The sequence below is a fragment of the Remersonia thermophila genome, chromosome 5 (genome assembly GCF_042764415.1).
Source record: "Remersonia thermophila strain ATCC 22073 chromosome 5, whole genome shotgun sequence".
In the NCBI taxonomy this organism is placed as follows: Eukaryota; Fungi; Ascomycota; class Sordariomycetes; order Sordariales; family Chaetomiaceae; genus Remersonia; species Remersonia thermophila.
The window spans coordinates 1,511,887-1,528,144 of record NC_092221.1 but is presented as its reverse complement, the minus strand read 5'-3'; the positions used below and the strand labels follow the sequence as shown (position 1 = coordinate 1,528,144).

Genomic DNA, 16,258 nt, shown 5'->3' with positions numbered 1-16,258 from the left:
CATCGATATTAATCCAGCACGCCCAAGATTAGTCAACAGTGAGATCTCGACGAGATCTGGGCGGGAGGGGAGGTAGCTCCCGGCCCAGCCAGCCCAAGCTATAACCAAGGCCCACCGACACACACGACCGCCGCGCCTCCGAATCCATTCCCATCCGTACGCCGTTGCTTGAACGACGCAAACAATTATCCACCCACCCATCCCATCCCATGCCATTCCCTTCCATTCCAGAAATTACACCTCCCTCCCTTTTTTGGCCACCTCTCCACGCCCCGACCCTCCAGTACTCGCATTTCGTTCGTGATCGCAGTCGTTCAGCCATCCATCCCATCCATTCCATCATGGCGCTCCTCCTCCCCCCATCCTGTTGCTCCAGGAAAATACAAAAAAAGAAGAAAAAAAAAAAAAACGGCTGCACCAACACAGCCCACCCAAAGAAGGAAAGAGAACGCCGGCCGAAGCCTGCATTCTTCCCCCTCTCCCCCTCAAGAACGCGACCGTCATCTCAAATGACGTACTGTCATCACGCTTGTTAGCAGCTTTTTCCCTCGAGAGGCACAAAGCAAGGAAAGACAGAAAGAAAGAGAGAGAGAGAGAGAGAAAGAAAAAGCAAGGGGGACATACCGGAATGAAGAGATAGGGCACCTGGCGCTCGTACTCCTTCCAGGCCTCGCCGTACTTTTCGCGGCAGCGGTGGATGTCGCGCCAGGCGCGGTGGGCGATCATGATGGTGAAGAAGACGGGGTAGAACCAGGGGAAGGGGCTCTTGAAGCCCGTGATGAGGCCCCAGGTGACGGCAAAGTACGTGTCGCACGTGTAGTGGATCTTGCGGGCCAGGCCGTACCAGCCGTCGGCCAGGATGCGGTCGCCCAGGCCCGTCTCGATGACCTTGGGGTTGTGGATCGTCTGCCACGGCACCTGGGGGAAGGTGTTGCGGTAGATGAGGGTGCCGCGCTCCATGGCGCGGAAGCGGTTCTTTTGGCTGTTGCAGCTGTCCCAGACCCAGTAGACGAACAGGTAGCTGGCGTAGAGGAGGGCGAGGGCCCAGCGGCTCCAGCGGTACTCGTCCGGGTGGTGGTTGGCCAGGTAGATGGTGCAGTGGCAGTAGCTGAGGGGCACGCCCGACAGGTTCCAAAAGATGAGCATGAACCCCCACTTCTCGTAGTACATGTCCCAGGTGGTGACGATGAGCTCCTCGCCCTTGGAGGTGGCGTTGGCGTAGAGGTAGTGGGCGAGCACGAGGAAGCCGACCTCGCCCGAGACGTAGCCGTAGCGGTCCCACTGGCGCGCGGCGGCGCCGAGCGAGATGAGGAAGAGGATGTACCACGGCAGGCGCACCTCGAAGAACATCTTGAAGTCGAGGATGCCAAACATGCGCGGGTTCAGCTCGGCGCCCATGAAGAAGTCGTAGATGTGGTTGCCCGTCATGCGGTGCTGGGCGCCGCGCGCGAGGGCCGAGACGTAGGCGACGATGGCGACCAGGAAGCCCGACAGGATGGACACGCTCAGCAGCGGGCCGAACTCGTCAATGATGGTGTAGAGCGGGAACACGCCCGTGAAGTGCAGGGCGGCGACCAGGGCGATGGTGGTGTAGAAGGACGTGTAGGCCGAGCAGTAGTACTTGAGCTGCTTGCCGCCCTCGTGCGGCAGCGGCTTGCCGTAGGCCCAGACGCCGGGCATGAGGCAGTACATGGCGCCCTCGACGACGAAGAAGACCCAGTAGATGAGCCAGGCCCTGGCGTGGGGGAAGGCGCCCGTGTAGACGAGGTGGACGAGGTGGCGGGCAAAGTCGCCCCAGCTCTGGCCGGGCTCGGGCGTCGGGAAGAGGCCGTCGTAGTAGGTGGCGCCGATCCACATGTACCACATGAGGAGCGGGAACCCGATCATCATGACGGACACGAACCACGGCCCGCCGAACTCGTACTGGCCCGAGTGGTCGATCTTGGGGTCGGTGCCGGGCTTCCAGCCGTCGATGATCTTGTCCTCCGGGTACTCGCTGCCGTTGCTCGTGACCTTGGCGAGGCCGTTGCCGTTGGCCTTGGCGAGGCCGTTGCCGTTGGCCTTGACGGGCGTCGCCTTGGCGTCGGCCTCGACGGGCGACTCCGGAGGGGGCGTCGACTCCTCCAGGTGCTCCTTGAACTTGGGAGCGCCGCGCTGGCGCAGCGACCTCAGCTTTGGCTCCATGGCTTCGGAGGCCGACGTGGACTCGGGGTCGGACTCGGCAACGGGTGTCTTGCGGCGAAGGCTACGACGCACGGGGGTCTCGACCATGCCGTCAAAGAGCTCCTTTTTTCTGTCGCGTGTTAGGCTCCGGGAGGAAGAAAACAGAGCGCAGAAAGAGAGACGAGGCGGGAAACCGAGCGGTTACACGGCAGCGGAGGGAGGATCATCAGATATTGACCCAGGACTTACCTCGGCGTCTGCCGCAGCGAATATCGACTCGACATGGTGACCTGGCCCGCGCGGTGTCGGCGCACAAGACTTTTTTCCTAGAAAAACAAGAGTTTGTTGTGGAGGTGTTCAGGGGAAAGAGACCGGGCGCGAGGGGGGGGGCGCGAGGCACAGATCAACCTAGTGTTGACGATGGCTGATGCCGCGACACTAGTATTTTTATTGGGTCTCGGAGCCAAGCCAAAGACCGGGCGACACGCAGCCAAGTCACACACTTTTTTTGGCCGATGGATGGCGGACGAAGGGCCCCAACGTCCGGGACGAAGGGAAGCGGTGGGGAAAAGCAACACAGAAAAGAAAACAAAAACAGCAGCCATATGGCCGTACACAGTATATCCTCAATGGCCCTCCTCAATGGCTCCAGCAGGCTCTGTTAACCTTCACGGCAGCCCGGCGAGCTCGCGGAGCTGCGTCCAAGATCCCCAGGGGGGCTCCCGTCGGTTTGTTTACTTTGGGTGGGCGGAAATGACGAGCAGCCGGGACGTGACCCGAACGGGAACTCCCAGGATTGGGGCTTGGCAAAGACAACCCTCAGCTTGGATCAGGGTTTCCGCTTTCCCCGCTGTAGGCGGGCGGCACAGCACGGATAAAGTTGGGTCCTCTGGCCCAACTCCCGAATACTAGTATTACGTAAGTAGCACACGATCGCGATGGTTCCAGGAATGGCAATTGTCGTGTAGAGCAAAAAGGCACCGAGCTGCAAGGCCACACTAATTAGCAACTGAGCAACCGAAGCGGGGCGAGAGAAGAATGATGTCACGATGCCTGCCTAGACCGGATGACGAATACGACAAACAACCTTGGTCCCAGACCACCTCCGGAGAGGATTTGGCATGTGAAGTCTTATGTACTATAGCTAAGGTAGCCAAGGTACCTGACTACCCTGTACGTACGCAGTAGGCATTACGATTGACATCCGAGTCGATTATAGACATGCAAGGTAATATCAATCAAGAAAAAAAAGGTCACCCAGCGCCTGATTTCTTTCCAACCATGTAGCCAGCAACACGTCGAAGCGTCTACGCTTCCATGAATCCACCCAGCCCGGAGCTTTCCACCCCGCTCCGGTCCTTGAGCAACTCGTACCCGTCCGCGGGCGGCAGCACCAACGCCGAGATGGCCAAGCCAGCCGCCACCAGCATCGTCACTCCCACGCCGCCCGCACACAGGTAGAAGGCCGAATCCAGCCGGTATCCCGGCGCTAAAAACAGGTCGTCGTGGTCAAAGAGATAGGCCTGCGGTGCGCACGCAAAACGTCAGCCATCCCACCATACCACACCGGCCACCAGATCCGCGACGAGGGGTCAAGGCCAAAGCAAGGCAATACGGAAGTCAGCAAGCAAGGAGGGAGGGGAGAGGGAAAAAAAAAAAAAGACTCACCACCACCGCCAGCGCGCCAACCTTGACAAGCGCCACGCCCGCCAAAACAAAGCTCAACGCCTTCCACCGCCCGCTCGCCCTCCTCGCCTTCCCCGCCGCCGCAGCCGCCCCGATCCCCACGATCGCCGCCAGCTCGGCGACCACGGCCAGGCCCACCAGCGACCCGGCCGTCCGCCACATGCTGCCAAAGGACGGGTCCTGGCCGCCGACGGCGCCGCGGCGGGACGCCTCGGGGAACGGCGTGCATGCCACCGTCGGCCCCGGCCCGCTGGAGGCGTGGGAGGTGGTGCACCGGTAGCGCAGGCCGATGGCGTCCGTCACGGTGGCGCCCGAAGGCAGGCGGGTGGTGTAGGAGACCCAGTCGGGGGAGAGGAGGGAGCCGATGGTCAAAGCGGTCGCTGGGTGAGGAGGGAGGGGGAAAGGCAAAGGGTCAGTTTGGATTCGCAACCAGTGACTCGGGAGGAGGGTCAGAGCAGCAGCAGCAGCAGCGGCATGAACAAAACAAAGGCAGCAGGGGGTCTTTTCTTTTTTTTTTTTTTTTTTTTTGCCTTGTTTTCCTTTCTACATACCCGCAACCAAGGCCACCAGGGCCGCGGCATATACGTACGCGACGCTTCGCGACATAACGACGGGGCGGTTTGCTGATGTAAGAAGGACCTAGGGATGTACCTAGGTACCTGCCGTGTTGGATGGTCGGGACGGACCGCCGACGCAGGTAAGACGGAGATGGGAAACCTTAAAATCCTCGTCTCGGCCAATGGAGGGGTGGGCGAGGGGGTGCTGGCATGCTGTGTAAGGCCCGGGACCTTCTGAGGCGACGAATCGGGACAGAGGCAACCGCGTGATGTGTCCTGTTAAAACGGCCCGAGGGAGTGCATATAGTAGAATAGTACAAGGTGGCGACTCGGGCTGGCAAGCCCCTGGACACCCAACCCGGGACCGCGGCTTGCTGCAGCTCAGGCAGAACAACAAGAACCAGCCAAAAGACACGTAAAATAGAGAGCAGACCGAAGGGTTGTTGAATCAAAAAATCATCATGCTGCCTGAAGAAGAATGATAGCATCCCCCTCCCCACAGCTAACCCCGAGGCAGCAGCCTTCGGGTGTGGCGGTGCTCGCCGCCGGCTTGCGCGTCCTCACCTCATCCCGTCAAGTCTCGCACGGTGGGCGAACCAATCATTTTGCCATCGGGCTAGCCGCATGACGTTGAATGGCCGGTGATTGGTCAGGAATCCGTCTGCCTTGAAGGCGGATTTGGTGTGTACGTACTGCGTTCACACTACGCAGTAGTTACCTATTATCTTGTGGCAGGTGAACTTGTCTCCAATACCCGACCTCAGGTAGGTAGGTAGTGTACGTTGAATTCCAAGCCGTCCGGACGGTTTCCAGAGAACTGGGTTTGGCTTCCAAGTTGAAAAACCCTTGCCCAAGAGCTTCTTCCTGGCGATACACTTTTTTTTCTTTTCTTTTTGTGAAATGGGCATCCAGGTTCCAGGTGAGCTATTCATCTAGGCAGCTCAGCTGAGACCCTCCCTTTATATACCCCTCCAAGTTCAAACGGTCGGGATGTATAGTAGGGTCGGTAGGTAGGTGGCTTTGACCGACCATTGCATTGATGACATCAGCCTAGAGGAAGAGGGAGACAGACAAAAGAGAAAATAAACGAATGACAAAGAAACCGAGCAGGTCCCCTAACCAATGCCACCCCCTCCTTTCCTACCAAAGCAAAACAAACGAGATAAAAACAAACCCGAACCCAACCGCCCCTTGACGCCCGCAAATGCATGTCATGCTATCCATCAGTAGATGAACCTTTGTGCACATCCCCCTTCTCCCTCACTCCCTCGTGTTCCTTCATCCCGCTTTTCACCTACCGACGGCGACGCCTACCCGATGTCCTCCTCCCCAGCTCCGGCCCAACGACCGCTGCTCCGCCGGGAGATCCACGCTGCTCTCGTGCCGGAGGAGGGAGAGGAGGCGCGTTTTCACTCCCCCCTCCTCCCCTTGCCGAGCGCGCACCACCACCGCCATCACCTCTCCCCTGGCTTCTCATTCCCGCTCCCGAACCCTGTCGTCGCCGCTGAGTCGGCTGAGCTCTCTAGGACCACCTCGACTCAATCGACCCGGCGTTGGAGTTGGAGCTTGGCGTGCGGCTCCTCCGTTGTTGCTGCGGTTGCGACAGGAGCTTCCCGCTTCCGCTTCCGTTGCTACTGCCGCTTGCGTTGCTCCCGCCGCTAACCTCCCTCGCCTCTCTCACCATCATACCATAGCCATGAGGTGATGTTAGCCCTCCATTCGTCGGTGACGACGAGTATTGCTGCTGCGGGTCCGTCCCGCTCGCGTTGCTCGCCACTGTGACTGACGAGCCCGAGCGGAGCCTGCCCGCATGCTGATGGTAATGATGATATCGCTGGTCCAGGTAGCTCTGGTAATTTTCCTTGTAGCTGCTGCTGAAGGGCTCGCTTCTCCCTCCTCCGCCGCTGCCAACGCTGCCGTTACTACCCTGCCTGCTACTTGCGCTCATGGGTCGATCGTATGTGGGGGCGGTGTCCATCGACAATGGCGGGGCCGATGAGGCCGTCACCAGGCTGGGTCTCCCGCCGTTGCCGGCAGAAGTATACTGGGCTGATGTCCTGGGAAGGCGGGATTTAGGGGCAGGCGTGCTTGAGGATGAGACACCGCTCACGGGCGGTGTGTCCGAAGCACGGCGAGGTATGCTCGAAGCCGCAGAGGACAGGGCGGCGGCGGAGACAATACCGTCTCGGCTGCGCGGGCGGTAAAACGTCGGGTCCCGCTCCTGCGTGAGACCCACCGCCGAGCGCTTCGGCGTTGCGGCGACCTCGACATACGCGGCGGCCGAAGACGACTGCGTCAGGCGGTGGCCGTGGTGGGTGGGAGTCGGAGGCACGGACATACTGAGCTGCAAGGCTGGCGGGGTGTGGCTGGTGTTTCGGCGCGGGCCCGAGCGGGAGCGGGCTCCGGATCCTGCGCCGGGCCCCGCGGCGCCGGATGCGGCTCCCGATGCGCCCAGTCCCATGCTGCTCAGAGCTACAGCGTCGTGCTGCAGCTCGGCGTCGATGTGGCTGCGTATCAGCTCCGCGGCCAGGTTCCGCACGAGCACTGCCGGATCCTTGTCCGCCAGCGTTTGGATGTCATCGAACAAGACGCGCAGCTGGCGGCCCGTGTTGGACGTGCTGAGCGCCGACATGGGCAGGTTGTGGCACTCGCAGCCGTCCATGATGCTCCGCACGAGACGGAGCAGGTTGAGCCGCACGACGGCCTTCTTGTGGTTCAGCTTCTGTGCGATGCCCGCGTACATGTCGGCCTTGGCCAGCGAGGCCGCCACGGCCGTGCTCAGCCGGACGACCTTGAGCAGCGGCTCCAGGAGGTTGGCGTCGAAGGCGTTGGCCCGCGCGGGGCTGAAGCAGGATATGATGGCCGCCGTGAAGCTGCCGTCGAGCAGGTGGTTCTCCACCTTGGCCGTCTCCTCTTGCAGCCACACGAAGATGGCATCCATGGCCGTCACCTGCCAGTATTGGTCGGCAAGGAGCGACACGTAAAAGTCGAGGCCGTTGTTCTGCCACAGATACCGCCTCCCCTTGCTGCCGGAATGCGCCATGTCGCACAGGATGGGCAGCACAAACTCCCTGGGCGGCCGGTCCGTCCTCATGATCTTGAGCAGCAGGGGAATGATGCCGTTGCTGGCGGCATATTCTTGTCGTTCCTTGCTCAGGCGGCAGAGGTTGAACATGGTGTTCAGGACCTGGTTGGAAATCTCGCGGAAGTTCTTCTGGCCCTTCTTCATCGAGAGGCTAAGAACATCAATGAGGAAGTCGATCGCGTCCGCCGAGTGCAGCGCGTCAAGCACCGTCGAGCACATGGACATGTTCTTGATGAACTTCAGCATCGTGATTTGGTGGGCGGGGGTCATGCGCCGGAGATCCTTGAGCACCGCTGCGACGTGTTAGCAACCGTTGTCAGATGGCAGGCAGGCCTGCATCTGCAAGGGACAAGCTTACTCTTCAAGACCTGGCGCTCAGCAACCGCCTCCTTGACGTACGGCTCCGCCTGCGAAAACAGGTAGAAAATATTCACGATCCTTCCCTCAACCAGCTCCGACAGCTCATCTCTCTCCTCATCCAGCACCTTGTGCAGGATAGCGGCCAGCGGGTCGAGGATCTTGCTCCTTGAGAAGATGCGGCAGAAATCGTTCTTGGGCGTGGGCCCCTGAAGCTCAAAGACGTTCCAGATGCCATTGACGCCAATCAGCACAAGATCCTGGGAGGTCTCGTAATCTTCGTCGAGGAACTCGACGAGCACGTTCAGGCCGCCCGCGCTCACAAACATCTGCAGCGTCAGCGTCGATGTTTGATACACCTGGCGGACAAAGGCCGCAGCCTCGAGGCGGATCTCGTTGGAGTACTGGCGCGCGGCAAACTTGGTGACGATGGGGATGCCGCCGACGAAGCACAGGTTCTCTTGCAGCTCGACGTCGTCAAGGATGATCTGTCCCCAAAGTCAGCAAGGGCGGTGCTAGCTACCTGCAGAAGCGCGTGCGAAACGTACCGCGTTGACAATCTTGAGCAGCTGCAGGATCATGTGCTGCCGGCTTTTGAGCGTGCACGTCTCGAGGATCTCCAGGATGGGCAACAGGCCATGTGCCCCGATGATGAGCGCCTTGACCTCGTCGTTCTCCCATAGCAAGGCCAGCTGGTCCATCTCGTCAGCACGGCCCACGCGGCAAGCAACTAGGAGGCCCCTCCAGGGCGAGCAGCCACTTACCAAATCCCCTGCCAGTTCCGACACCACGTCTTCCCCTTCCGTGATCTTCATCCCTTTCACCAGCTCCTCCACCCTCTCCGCCAACCTCGCATGCCTGTCCCTCGCGATGTTTGCCTCTAGGTCCATCTCGTCCCAGCCCGGCTCTAGCATGGCGAAGGGGTCGTCTTCATCCTCGTCATCGCCGAGCCACGAATTGTTGGACAGACGCGAGAGGACAAGCTGGCCGCCGGGCCCATCCACCTCGGAGCTGCGGTCGCTCTCCTCGGGTTTGACGACTTTGAGGCCATCCCCGCCGGTCCCGCCAAAGATGTCCGAGAAGTCTTCGTCGCCTTCGTTCTCGGCGAACTTTGTGATCTCGACGGTTTGACGCGTCCTCCGAACGGGCCCATGGTCGGGCGGGTGCAGCGCTGGGCGATGGGCCGATTTGGGGCGGCGGCCGCTGCCGCTGCCTGATGAATGGGATGACTTGGGAACGCTGGTTGTGAGGTCCGAGGGGTGGAACAGCTGGGGTGAGTCCTGAGCAACGTCAGCTTTCTCGGTTCTCCATGTCGCTCCTCCCCAACAGGCTGGTTCTTCTCACCTTGCTCACCAAGCTCAACCTCCTGTCAAAGACATGATCGTTATCGGCGAACAGATCCGAGTAATCCTCGGTCGACTGCTCGCGGTAAATGAGATCCGGTCGCGGGGGCAGCTCGAACCCCCTCATGAGCGGCTTCACGGAAGACGGCTTGGGCTGCGACGTGCCGGACCCTCCCCGATCGCTCCTCTGGCGCCTGTGACCCTGGTGCTGCTCTGGCGCCCTTAACCTCGACTCCCTTGTCCTCTCCGTCTTCTTGGGCGGCAGCGGCCGGATGGTCTCCTCCTGGGGATCGACTTCGGACCAATGCCCCAGGCCCTTGACCGTGGCCAGCTCACCATCAAACTGCGAGTCCCAGCTCTCCGAGTCCTCGCTGCGCTGGGAGTCGGTGGAGGCAAACGCCTTCAGCCGATCGCCCGAGAGCAAGCCGCCAAAGTTGTCCTGTCCTTTGATCTGGGGTAGGTGAAGCGCAGACGGCGAGATGGTGGTGGCAAAGTCGTTGTCCCAGTTATCGTCGTCGGCGATTTCGGCCGCCCGGAAGGCAGCGGCGCGCTGTTTCACGGCCATCGCCGAGGGCTTCTTGTTGAGGTGGCTGGTGCGGTGATGCGCCGGTGGCAGAACATCAGAGCCCGTCGACACTCGGAGGTTGGTTTCGGAGGACTTGAGGGCTTTGTTCCACTGCTTCACCTCCTCAACCGCCTGGCTGAAATTGGACGGCGCCTTGGACACTGGCGCGTCGCTTCTCCGGCACCCTGTGATCCAGGGATGCCGCAGCAGCTTCCTGGCCGACACGCGTAGGTTGGGGTCTTTTTGGAAACATTGCATGAGAAAATCGCGAGCGGCCTGTCCCGCAGCTTTGTTAACCACTGAACAAGGCCAGGAATGACCCGGGGGGAAAAAGGCGATTAAGTCACGAACCGGAGACACGCCCTCGGGCAGAGGCGGATGATCATCGTTGACGATGGCGAAGAGAGCGGGCATGGCGGCGAGGTTGTGGTATGGGGGCTTGCCCTGCAGCAGCTCGATCACGGTACAACCGACGCTCCAGATGTCCGAGGCGGGGGTAGCACCCGAGAGCTGGATGATCTCCGGGGCCATCCAGTAGGGGGTACCCACGACCTGGGCCTCCTTGTCGGGCCCGGCAAGCGTGCTCGTCGAGACGCCAAAGTCGGCCAGCTTGACGGTGCCATCCTTGGTCGTCAGGATGTTGGCGCCCTTGATATCGCGATGAATGACGCCCTGATCATGCAGGTACTGCAGGCCTTGCAGGACCTGGGTCATGTACACGCCGACCAGGTTCTCGGGGAACTTGCCGTAGGCTTTGCAGATGGAATGCAGCGAGCCATTTTCGCAGTACCTAGGTTGCGGGGGTTTGTTAGCTGCGAGAAGACGATGGAGATGGGGCGCGGACGGACGGACTCGAGAATGATGTTGAGGCAGTCGGCCGTCTTGACGAAGCCAATATATTTTACGATGTTGTCATGCTACTAGCCGGTTAGCATTTTCGGAGCCCGCGTCGCGCCAGCGCCAGTAGCCGCCAAAGTGCCGGTTCATTGACTGACATGGAGGTTCTTCAGCAGATCGATTTCGGCCTGTTGCACACCGTCAGCATCACGGACCCCGGACGCCACATGGGCCGCGTCCTCCAAGAATCATACCTCTATCATGCGCAGCTCGCTCTTGGGTACATCATCGAGCTTGATCTGCTTGACCGCCACTGCCTCACCGGTTCCCCAGTTGAAAGCCTTGTAGACGGATCCGAACGCGCCTTTTCCGATGCAGTCACCGAGTCTCTGCGTAGCTCGTTGGTCAGCCGTGTCTCACTTGTCATAGCCGGTATGGGTTGGCAGGCGTGTGGGAAGGAAGGGTGAGAGGGCCGGGGGGGGGGAGCTGCATCACGCTCCCATCCCGCCCGTCGAGCGCCCGTTCCCGCAAGCCATCCTGTCCACCTGTACACGCAGAATCCCCGGTTGACTGCCAAGCAGCCCAGGGAGCACGCTCTGGATATGGGTGGGCAGTCCCGGAGAGAGGTATACCGTGTTGGGCCCGCCCCCTTTCCATGTTGCCGTGGGTGGAATGTGGGAGAAGTTGAAAAAAAAAGCATGGGTTATCCGAGAGGGTGGACGGGTAAAAGTGACGAAAAAAGGGAGGGAGCAATGCGGCCCAACCTACATAGTCCTTTAACCCCGGATCCTGCACGGCCTTGTCGGACCGGTGGTTCTGCTCACGGCGCGGGGTGCCGGGCACCTTTGCGGCCACGGCGGCGGCCTTTCCGTTGGCTCCATGGTGGTAGGGCATTCCTGCGCTGCCGGGGCGGGCTGAGCTCCCGGGGCGCGAGCCGGAGGGGGCCATGGCGTAGCTGCGTTCTGCCCTGTGTGTGTTCTCTCTCTTGGTTCTCTCCTCCCCTCCTGTTCCTCCGACGCTCTCCACGCCCTGGGATCGCCGCCGTCCGGGCGTCCGGTCGGGTTTCGTGCGGCCAGAGAGCTCGCTGCCTCGCACCGCACCAGCTCGGGGTTGTTTGCTCGATGCTTCGCGGCCGTGGTGGCGCTAGCGCTTCGGCGGGGTCTCGCTGTGGTGGTGACGGTGGCGCCGGTTCGTCGTACCTCCGAAGCGGCGGTCGTGACGGTTCGACGTGGTCTTGGTATGCGGATGCCGTCCAGGTGGGTTTGGCGTTGTCCTGCTCGTCATTCCCGCGCGGCCGGGGCCGGGTCGGAGTGGTAGGAAGCCCGAGGGTCGTATTCGGACCGGTCTTGATGCCGGCAGGACGGGGATTCGCAAGTTAGGGCGAACGATGGACAAGCTTCAGCTGGCATGTGCCGTCCAGCGTGGAGAATCGCCGGTGCTTCGGACGGTCCCGTAAGCAACAGCATACACTAGCGGCGGCGGCGGCGGCGGCGACAGCAACGGGGCTCCTCGGATGCGAGCTCGAGAGTCGGCGGGTTTGAAAGGTGGGCGAAGCATCGGTCGGCACGGCCAGAGATTGGGGAGATGGGGAGAGGGACGGATACTGAAGGAGGGCGACCTAGGAAGCAACAGTGACTTGCTTCCGTGGGGAGACGGCTTCTAGACCCAAGCTTGGGGTGGGATGTTGAACCAACTCAATTGCTGGTTTGGTTTGGGCGGGTGCTTCAAGCCGGCCTGGAGAGGTAGGGCGGCAACCAAGCCGCCTATTCGACCGCGGGGCAAGGGCAGCGTGCAGGGGCACGGAAACAAGAACCGAGTCCGTCTCAGGCCGGGCTTCCCCTTGCTCGCAGACTTGGGGGGACGCAGAAAGCTAGGGAGATGGGAGCTGCGGCCAAAATAGCACGAGACGGGAGGATCCCCAGCCTGCCGGAAAGGAAAAAGGAAAAAAAAAAAGAGAGAATGAAATTGAAGGTGAGGGAGAAGTAGGTACGGTGTGTGTGGTTGCCGCCTGCCTGCCTGCGGTACTTGCTTGTTTCAACGTGGGTCCATTGGATGAGAACGGAGACCCGTCGGTAGGTACTTCGTACCTGTACCTATGGAAGAGACGAGACAAGGGATACCTCAGTAAGCCCACGGTTACCTTCCATGGGTTCCATGCGGTGGGTTGGCCGTGGTTTCATGGTACCTACCGTAGCTGACCCAAGGTGCGTACATTCATACACCTCAGTTACCGCCCTTTGGTACCGCGGGGTTGAAATGGGCGCAACTCAGTGGATCAAAGCTGACCGTTGTTGGAGGGCCTTTTTCAGCAGCGAACAGCTGCTGGGGCCAAACCCCACCGGGAGCGATATTGCTGCACCGTCGGCTGTCCCGCCGCGCCGTCTCCTGCGTTGGGCTGCAGAAGCGCCCGTCGATGGAACTGGGCATCTCATGGAGGCGAGGTGACCGGGCAACCTACGCAGTATTACTGTGGTAGGTGATTTGTCCACCCCCCCTAACACATCAAGATGGGAATTCCAAAAAAGAAAAAAAAAAAAAAAAAAAGTGTCCAAAGCCACCTACTCTGCCTGATCGACGCTGTTCAACTGCATCACGACCTGGAAGTCCAGGGCAACACCCTCCATACGCACGGGTGCATAGTGCATGCTGGTGCTCAAGTACATGGAGCACGTCTGGAAATCCTGGTCCGTGTTTGTTGTCCTCTTGCGGATGGATCACGAACGTTATTACACACTTTACATATTAATACTTGGTTGTTCACCACCACCCATCCTGCCGGCGAACGGACGGCCGCGATCTTTCCGATTGATTAAACGCCCCCACATGACGACGCAAACTGCAGCGTCCAGAGCTTCTGATGCTTGGTTCCTGGCAGCAGCGCTGCGAGGAGGGAACCGAACGCACACCTGGTACCGGTAAGGTATTGTACCTACCTACCATTCGCAGGGAACCAATGCCGGTAAATCGCTCGGAGGCAATGCAGCCCGGTCTGTCAACGAAAACAAACAAAGGGAGAAAACAAAAGAAAGCAGCTGTGTGGCTGATGCTGGATCGAATGCCCCGTGTTGTTGATCGGAAAATGATCGATTTCCCGGCGTTCGCAAGGGAGTCGGGAGCCCACGACGGCGAAACTTGGGGTGCAGTTTCATCGACCGGGCAGCTCGGCAGTGGAAGCTGGGCCGCCCGTCGGTCTTGTCCTGGTGCAGGTACCTAGGTAGGATGCTGTGAGGTGTGAGGTATTGGAAGCGGCCGGTTTCCGCCGCCGCGGTGTATGTAGCATGTATCACCGGTATCATCACCAAGCGTGCTGGCTTCTCTCATGACTTTCATGTTGTGGGGTCGAGACCCGAGGTCGAATTTCAAGAGCCCAATCCCCATGCTTTCCATGCCGCAATGGGTCCTGGCCCTCAACGATGCGGGGTGCGTCGCCCTCCATCATCCTATGCGCCATGCACAGGAATACCTAGGCAAACACTTGGTAATACTACAAGCATCCTCCACGCCATGTCCTCAAGTCCTGGTTGTGATGCGATATGCTCGACACAAGCCTGAGATAGGCGCAAACCACTCCTATCCCGCCCATGATCCGTCCTGTTTTCATTTCCCATGAAGAAGAAACCACCCGCAACAGCCCATCATGCAAGAAGCAGTACATATCCATAATCCACACATCCCAAACGCCTCAGACCCCTCTCCCCCCGGTACCCGAGCCCCCAAACTCCAGGGAAAAAAAAAAGACCCATGTTGATGTTCCGATTCCGAGAGATTGTGTTTGTTGCGGAATTCTTTTGTCAAATCAGCTTCCCGGTGCCTCGCGGGGCAGGGTGCGGCTCAGGCCGGCATCCGCCCACCACTCGTCCGGAATGTCCTCACGGCGTGCCAGGTTGCGAACGATCCTCTGCATCCCGCCGATCCCTCCCAGATACTCCAGCGGGTCGTCGATGTTGTTACGCGCGGCGCGGGAGCGCCGGGAGGAAGAGGCGCCCAGGCCCGGGATCAGAGGCAGCTGCATCATGTCGGCGTCATCCTCGTCGTCACCCTCCGTGTCGGAATTGTCACATCCCGACTCGCACGGCGGCTCGGCCGAATCGTCCTCGGGCCGGTCCGGCACCGTGAAGGAAGTTCTGGAGGACGTCGCGGTCGCCGTGCTCTGCGAGGCGGCGGCCGATGCCGATGCCGATGCCGACGCGAACGAGGAACCCACGCTGGGGGGCTGCGGGTCCGGCGTCAGGGTGGTGAGCAGCGTGTCCCAGACATGATCGCCCTCCGGGCTTAGGCTCCTGTTACGGTCGCCCAAGCCGTCGAGGTCCGACGCCTCGGCCGCCCACGGGCTGCGGCCGGAGGACGAGCCCAGCGGCGGCGCTCGGGGCCCATCATGGGTCCCGTCCGGAGACTGGCGCGATTCGGCCTGCCTGGCGCTCCTCTGCCGGCGCATGCGGGACCAGATCGACATGGCGGTGCTCGCCTGCCGCCTTGTTAGAGTCATGGGGCCATAAAAAGGCATCGGAGCGGGGGGATATGTGCGGTGCTTACATGGTCGCTGGCCTGCGTGGACCGAATGCTGGATAAGGCATAGGTCGGCTCGGGGCGCAGCGCCTGGGGACGCGGCAGGAAGGCCGACTCGACCGCCATGGGCAGGTTGTGTGCAGCATCGAGATCGTTGCGCAAGGGGCTGGGGTTGGACTCGGCGTGCAGATGCGCCCATCGCTCGCCAAAAATGGTGACGAGGTGGTCGTCGAGCCCGAAGCGCCGGTTTGCATCGCGAAGGGAGCGACGGCCGTTCTCTGACCCCGCCCTCGCGTCGATGCTGCTGGTCACCGAACGGAGGAGGGGTGGCTCGGGGACGTAGCTGCGGATGAGCCCGACACGGCGCCCGGCGTCGGAGCTGGAGCTCGTTATGGCGGCGGCAAGGACGCGGCGACGCCGCTCGCGTATCCGGTCCTCGTTGCGATCGAGAGCGCGGCGGATGTTTGACCGGAGTCGAGAGCACCTATCCAGGGGCGGCTTGGAGGGGAGGTCGGATTCAACCGGCGCTTGGTACAACCTGACAGGGCACGGAGGGTCAGCCGGGAATTCGCGTGCGCTGGCTGATGCGACGCAAAAGCGCCAACCATCGCGGGGGAAAAAAACGATGCCATTTTTTGTCGCGCTGTTGAAAGGTGCGATTCGCATCCTCCGAGGGACGACGCGACGGCGTGTTGGCGATTGCGCGCCGGACGGCGACGCGATGGCGGTTGGCCAGCGAGCGTGGCGCGCGCACGCGACGGGATGAAAAGGGAACGAACGACTTACCGAAGACCCATCTTCGCACTTCCGACCGCCAAGTCGCCGCGGGTTTCGGGGCTTGCGTAAGAAAATAAGAAAGAAAAGAAAAGCCAAAAACGGGTTCGGAAATGGGGGTTGCGCGAGCGTTAATACCGAGACTCGGCAACCGATGGAAAATGCGATGTTGTTGATGCGGAAAGCTCCAGACCAGGACCCTCGTTCGTGGTTGCGTGGTGACGTGGGGTGCGCTGGTTCTCGCGACGAGCGGTTTTGCAGAGGGAAAAATGACGAGGAGCGGCGGAGTCCCGTTCAGGGTTTTGAGCAAGGAGAGAAGAAACACGGGAGACGGGAGACGGGGGGACGGGAAGACGGGGGACCTGAACTTGGAAAAGGCTGCGCG

The 16,258-nt window shown here is 60.8% G+C and overlaps 4 protein-coding genes across 4 annotated transcripts; all 4 read right to left on the bottom strand.

The window, feature by feature from the left end:
* Positions 1-505: 505 nt before the first annotated feature.
* On the bottom strand, positions 506-2,447 carry VTJ83DRAFT_5635 (uncharacterized protein; the record flags this gene model as incomplete). Its single annotated transcript, XM_071012257.1, has 3 exons — positions 506-517; positions 625-2,293; positions 2,413-2,447. 3 exons carry the CDS (start codon positions 2,445-2,447, stop codon positions 506-508), a joined length of 1,716 nt encoding a protein of 571 aa, XP_070865010.1.
* Positions 2,448-3,470: 1,023 nt separating this feature from the next.
* VTJ83DRAFT_5634 (uncharacterized protein) lies at positions 3,471-4,455 on the bottom strand (the record flags this gene model as incomplete). The annotated part of the gene is made up of 3 exons (XM_071012256.1): positions 3,471-3,686; positions 3,832-4,229; positions 4,401-4,455. 3 exons carry the CDS (start codon positions 4,453-4,455, stop codon positions 3,471-3,473), a joined length of 669 nt encoding a protein of 222 aa, XP_070865009.1.
* A 1,473-nt stretch (positions 4,456-5,928) lies between these two features.
* VTJ83DRAFT_5633 (uncharacterized protein) lies at positions 5,929-11,541 on the bottom strand (the record flags this gene model as incomplete). The annotated part of the gene is made up of 10 exons (XM_071012255.1): positions 5,929-7,784; positions 7,850-8,336; positions 8,397-8,540; positions 8,613-9,128; positions 9,193-10,032; positions 10,108-10,546; positions 10,609-10,673; positions 10,752-10,781; positions 10,848-10,982; positions 11,362-11,541. The coding sequence occupies 10 exons, from the start codon at positions 11,539-11,541 to the stop codon at positions 5,929-5,931; spliced, it is 4,692 nt and encodes a 1,563-aa protein (XP_070865008.1).
* A 2,848-nt stretch (positions 11,542-14,389) lies between these two features.
* VTJ83DRAFT_5632 (uncharacterized protein) lies at positions 14,390-15,896 on the bottom strand (the record flags this gene model as incomplete). The annotated part of the gene is made up of 3 exons (XM_071012254.1): positions 14,390-15,058; positions 15,127-15,637; positions 15,886-15,896. 3 exons carry the CDS (start codon positions 15,894-15,896, stop codon positions 14,390-14,392), a joined length of 1,191 nt encoding a protein of 396 aa, XP_070865007.1.
* Between the last annotated feature and the right edge of the window lie 362 nt (positions 15,897-16,258).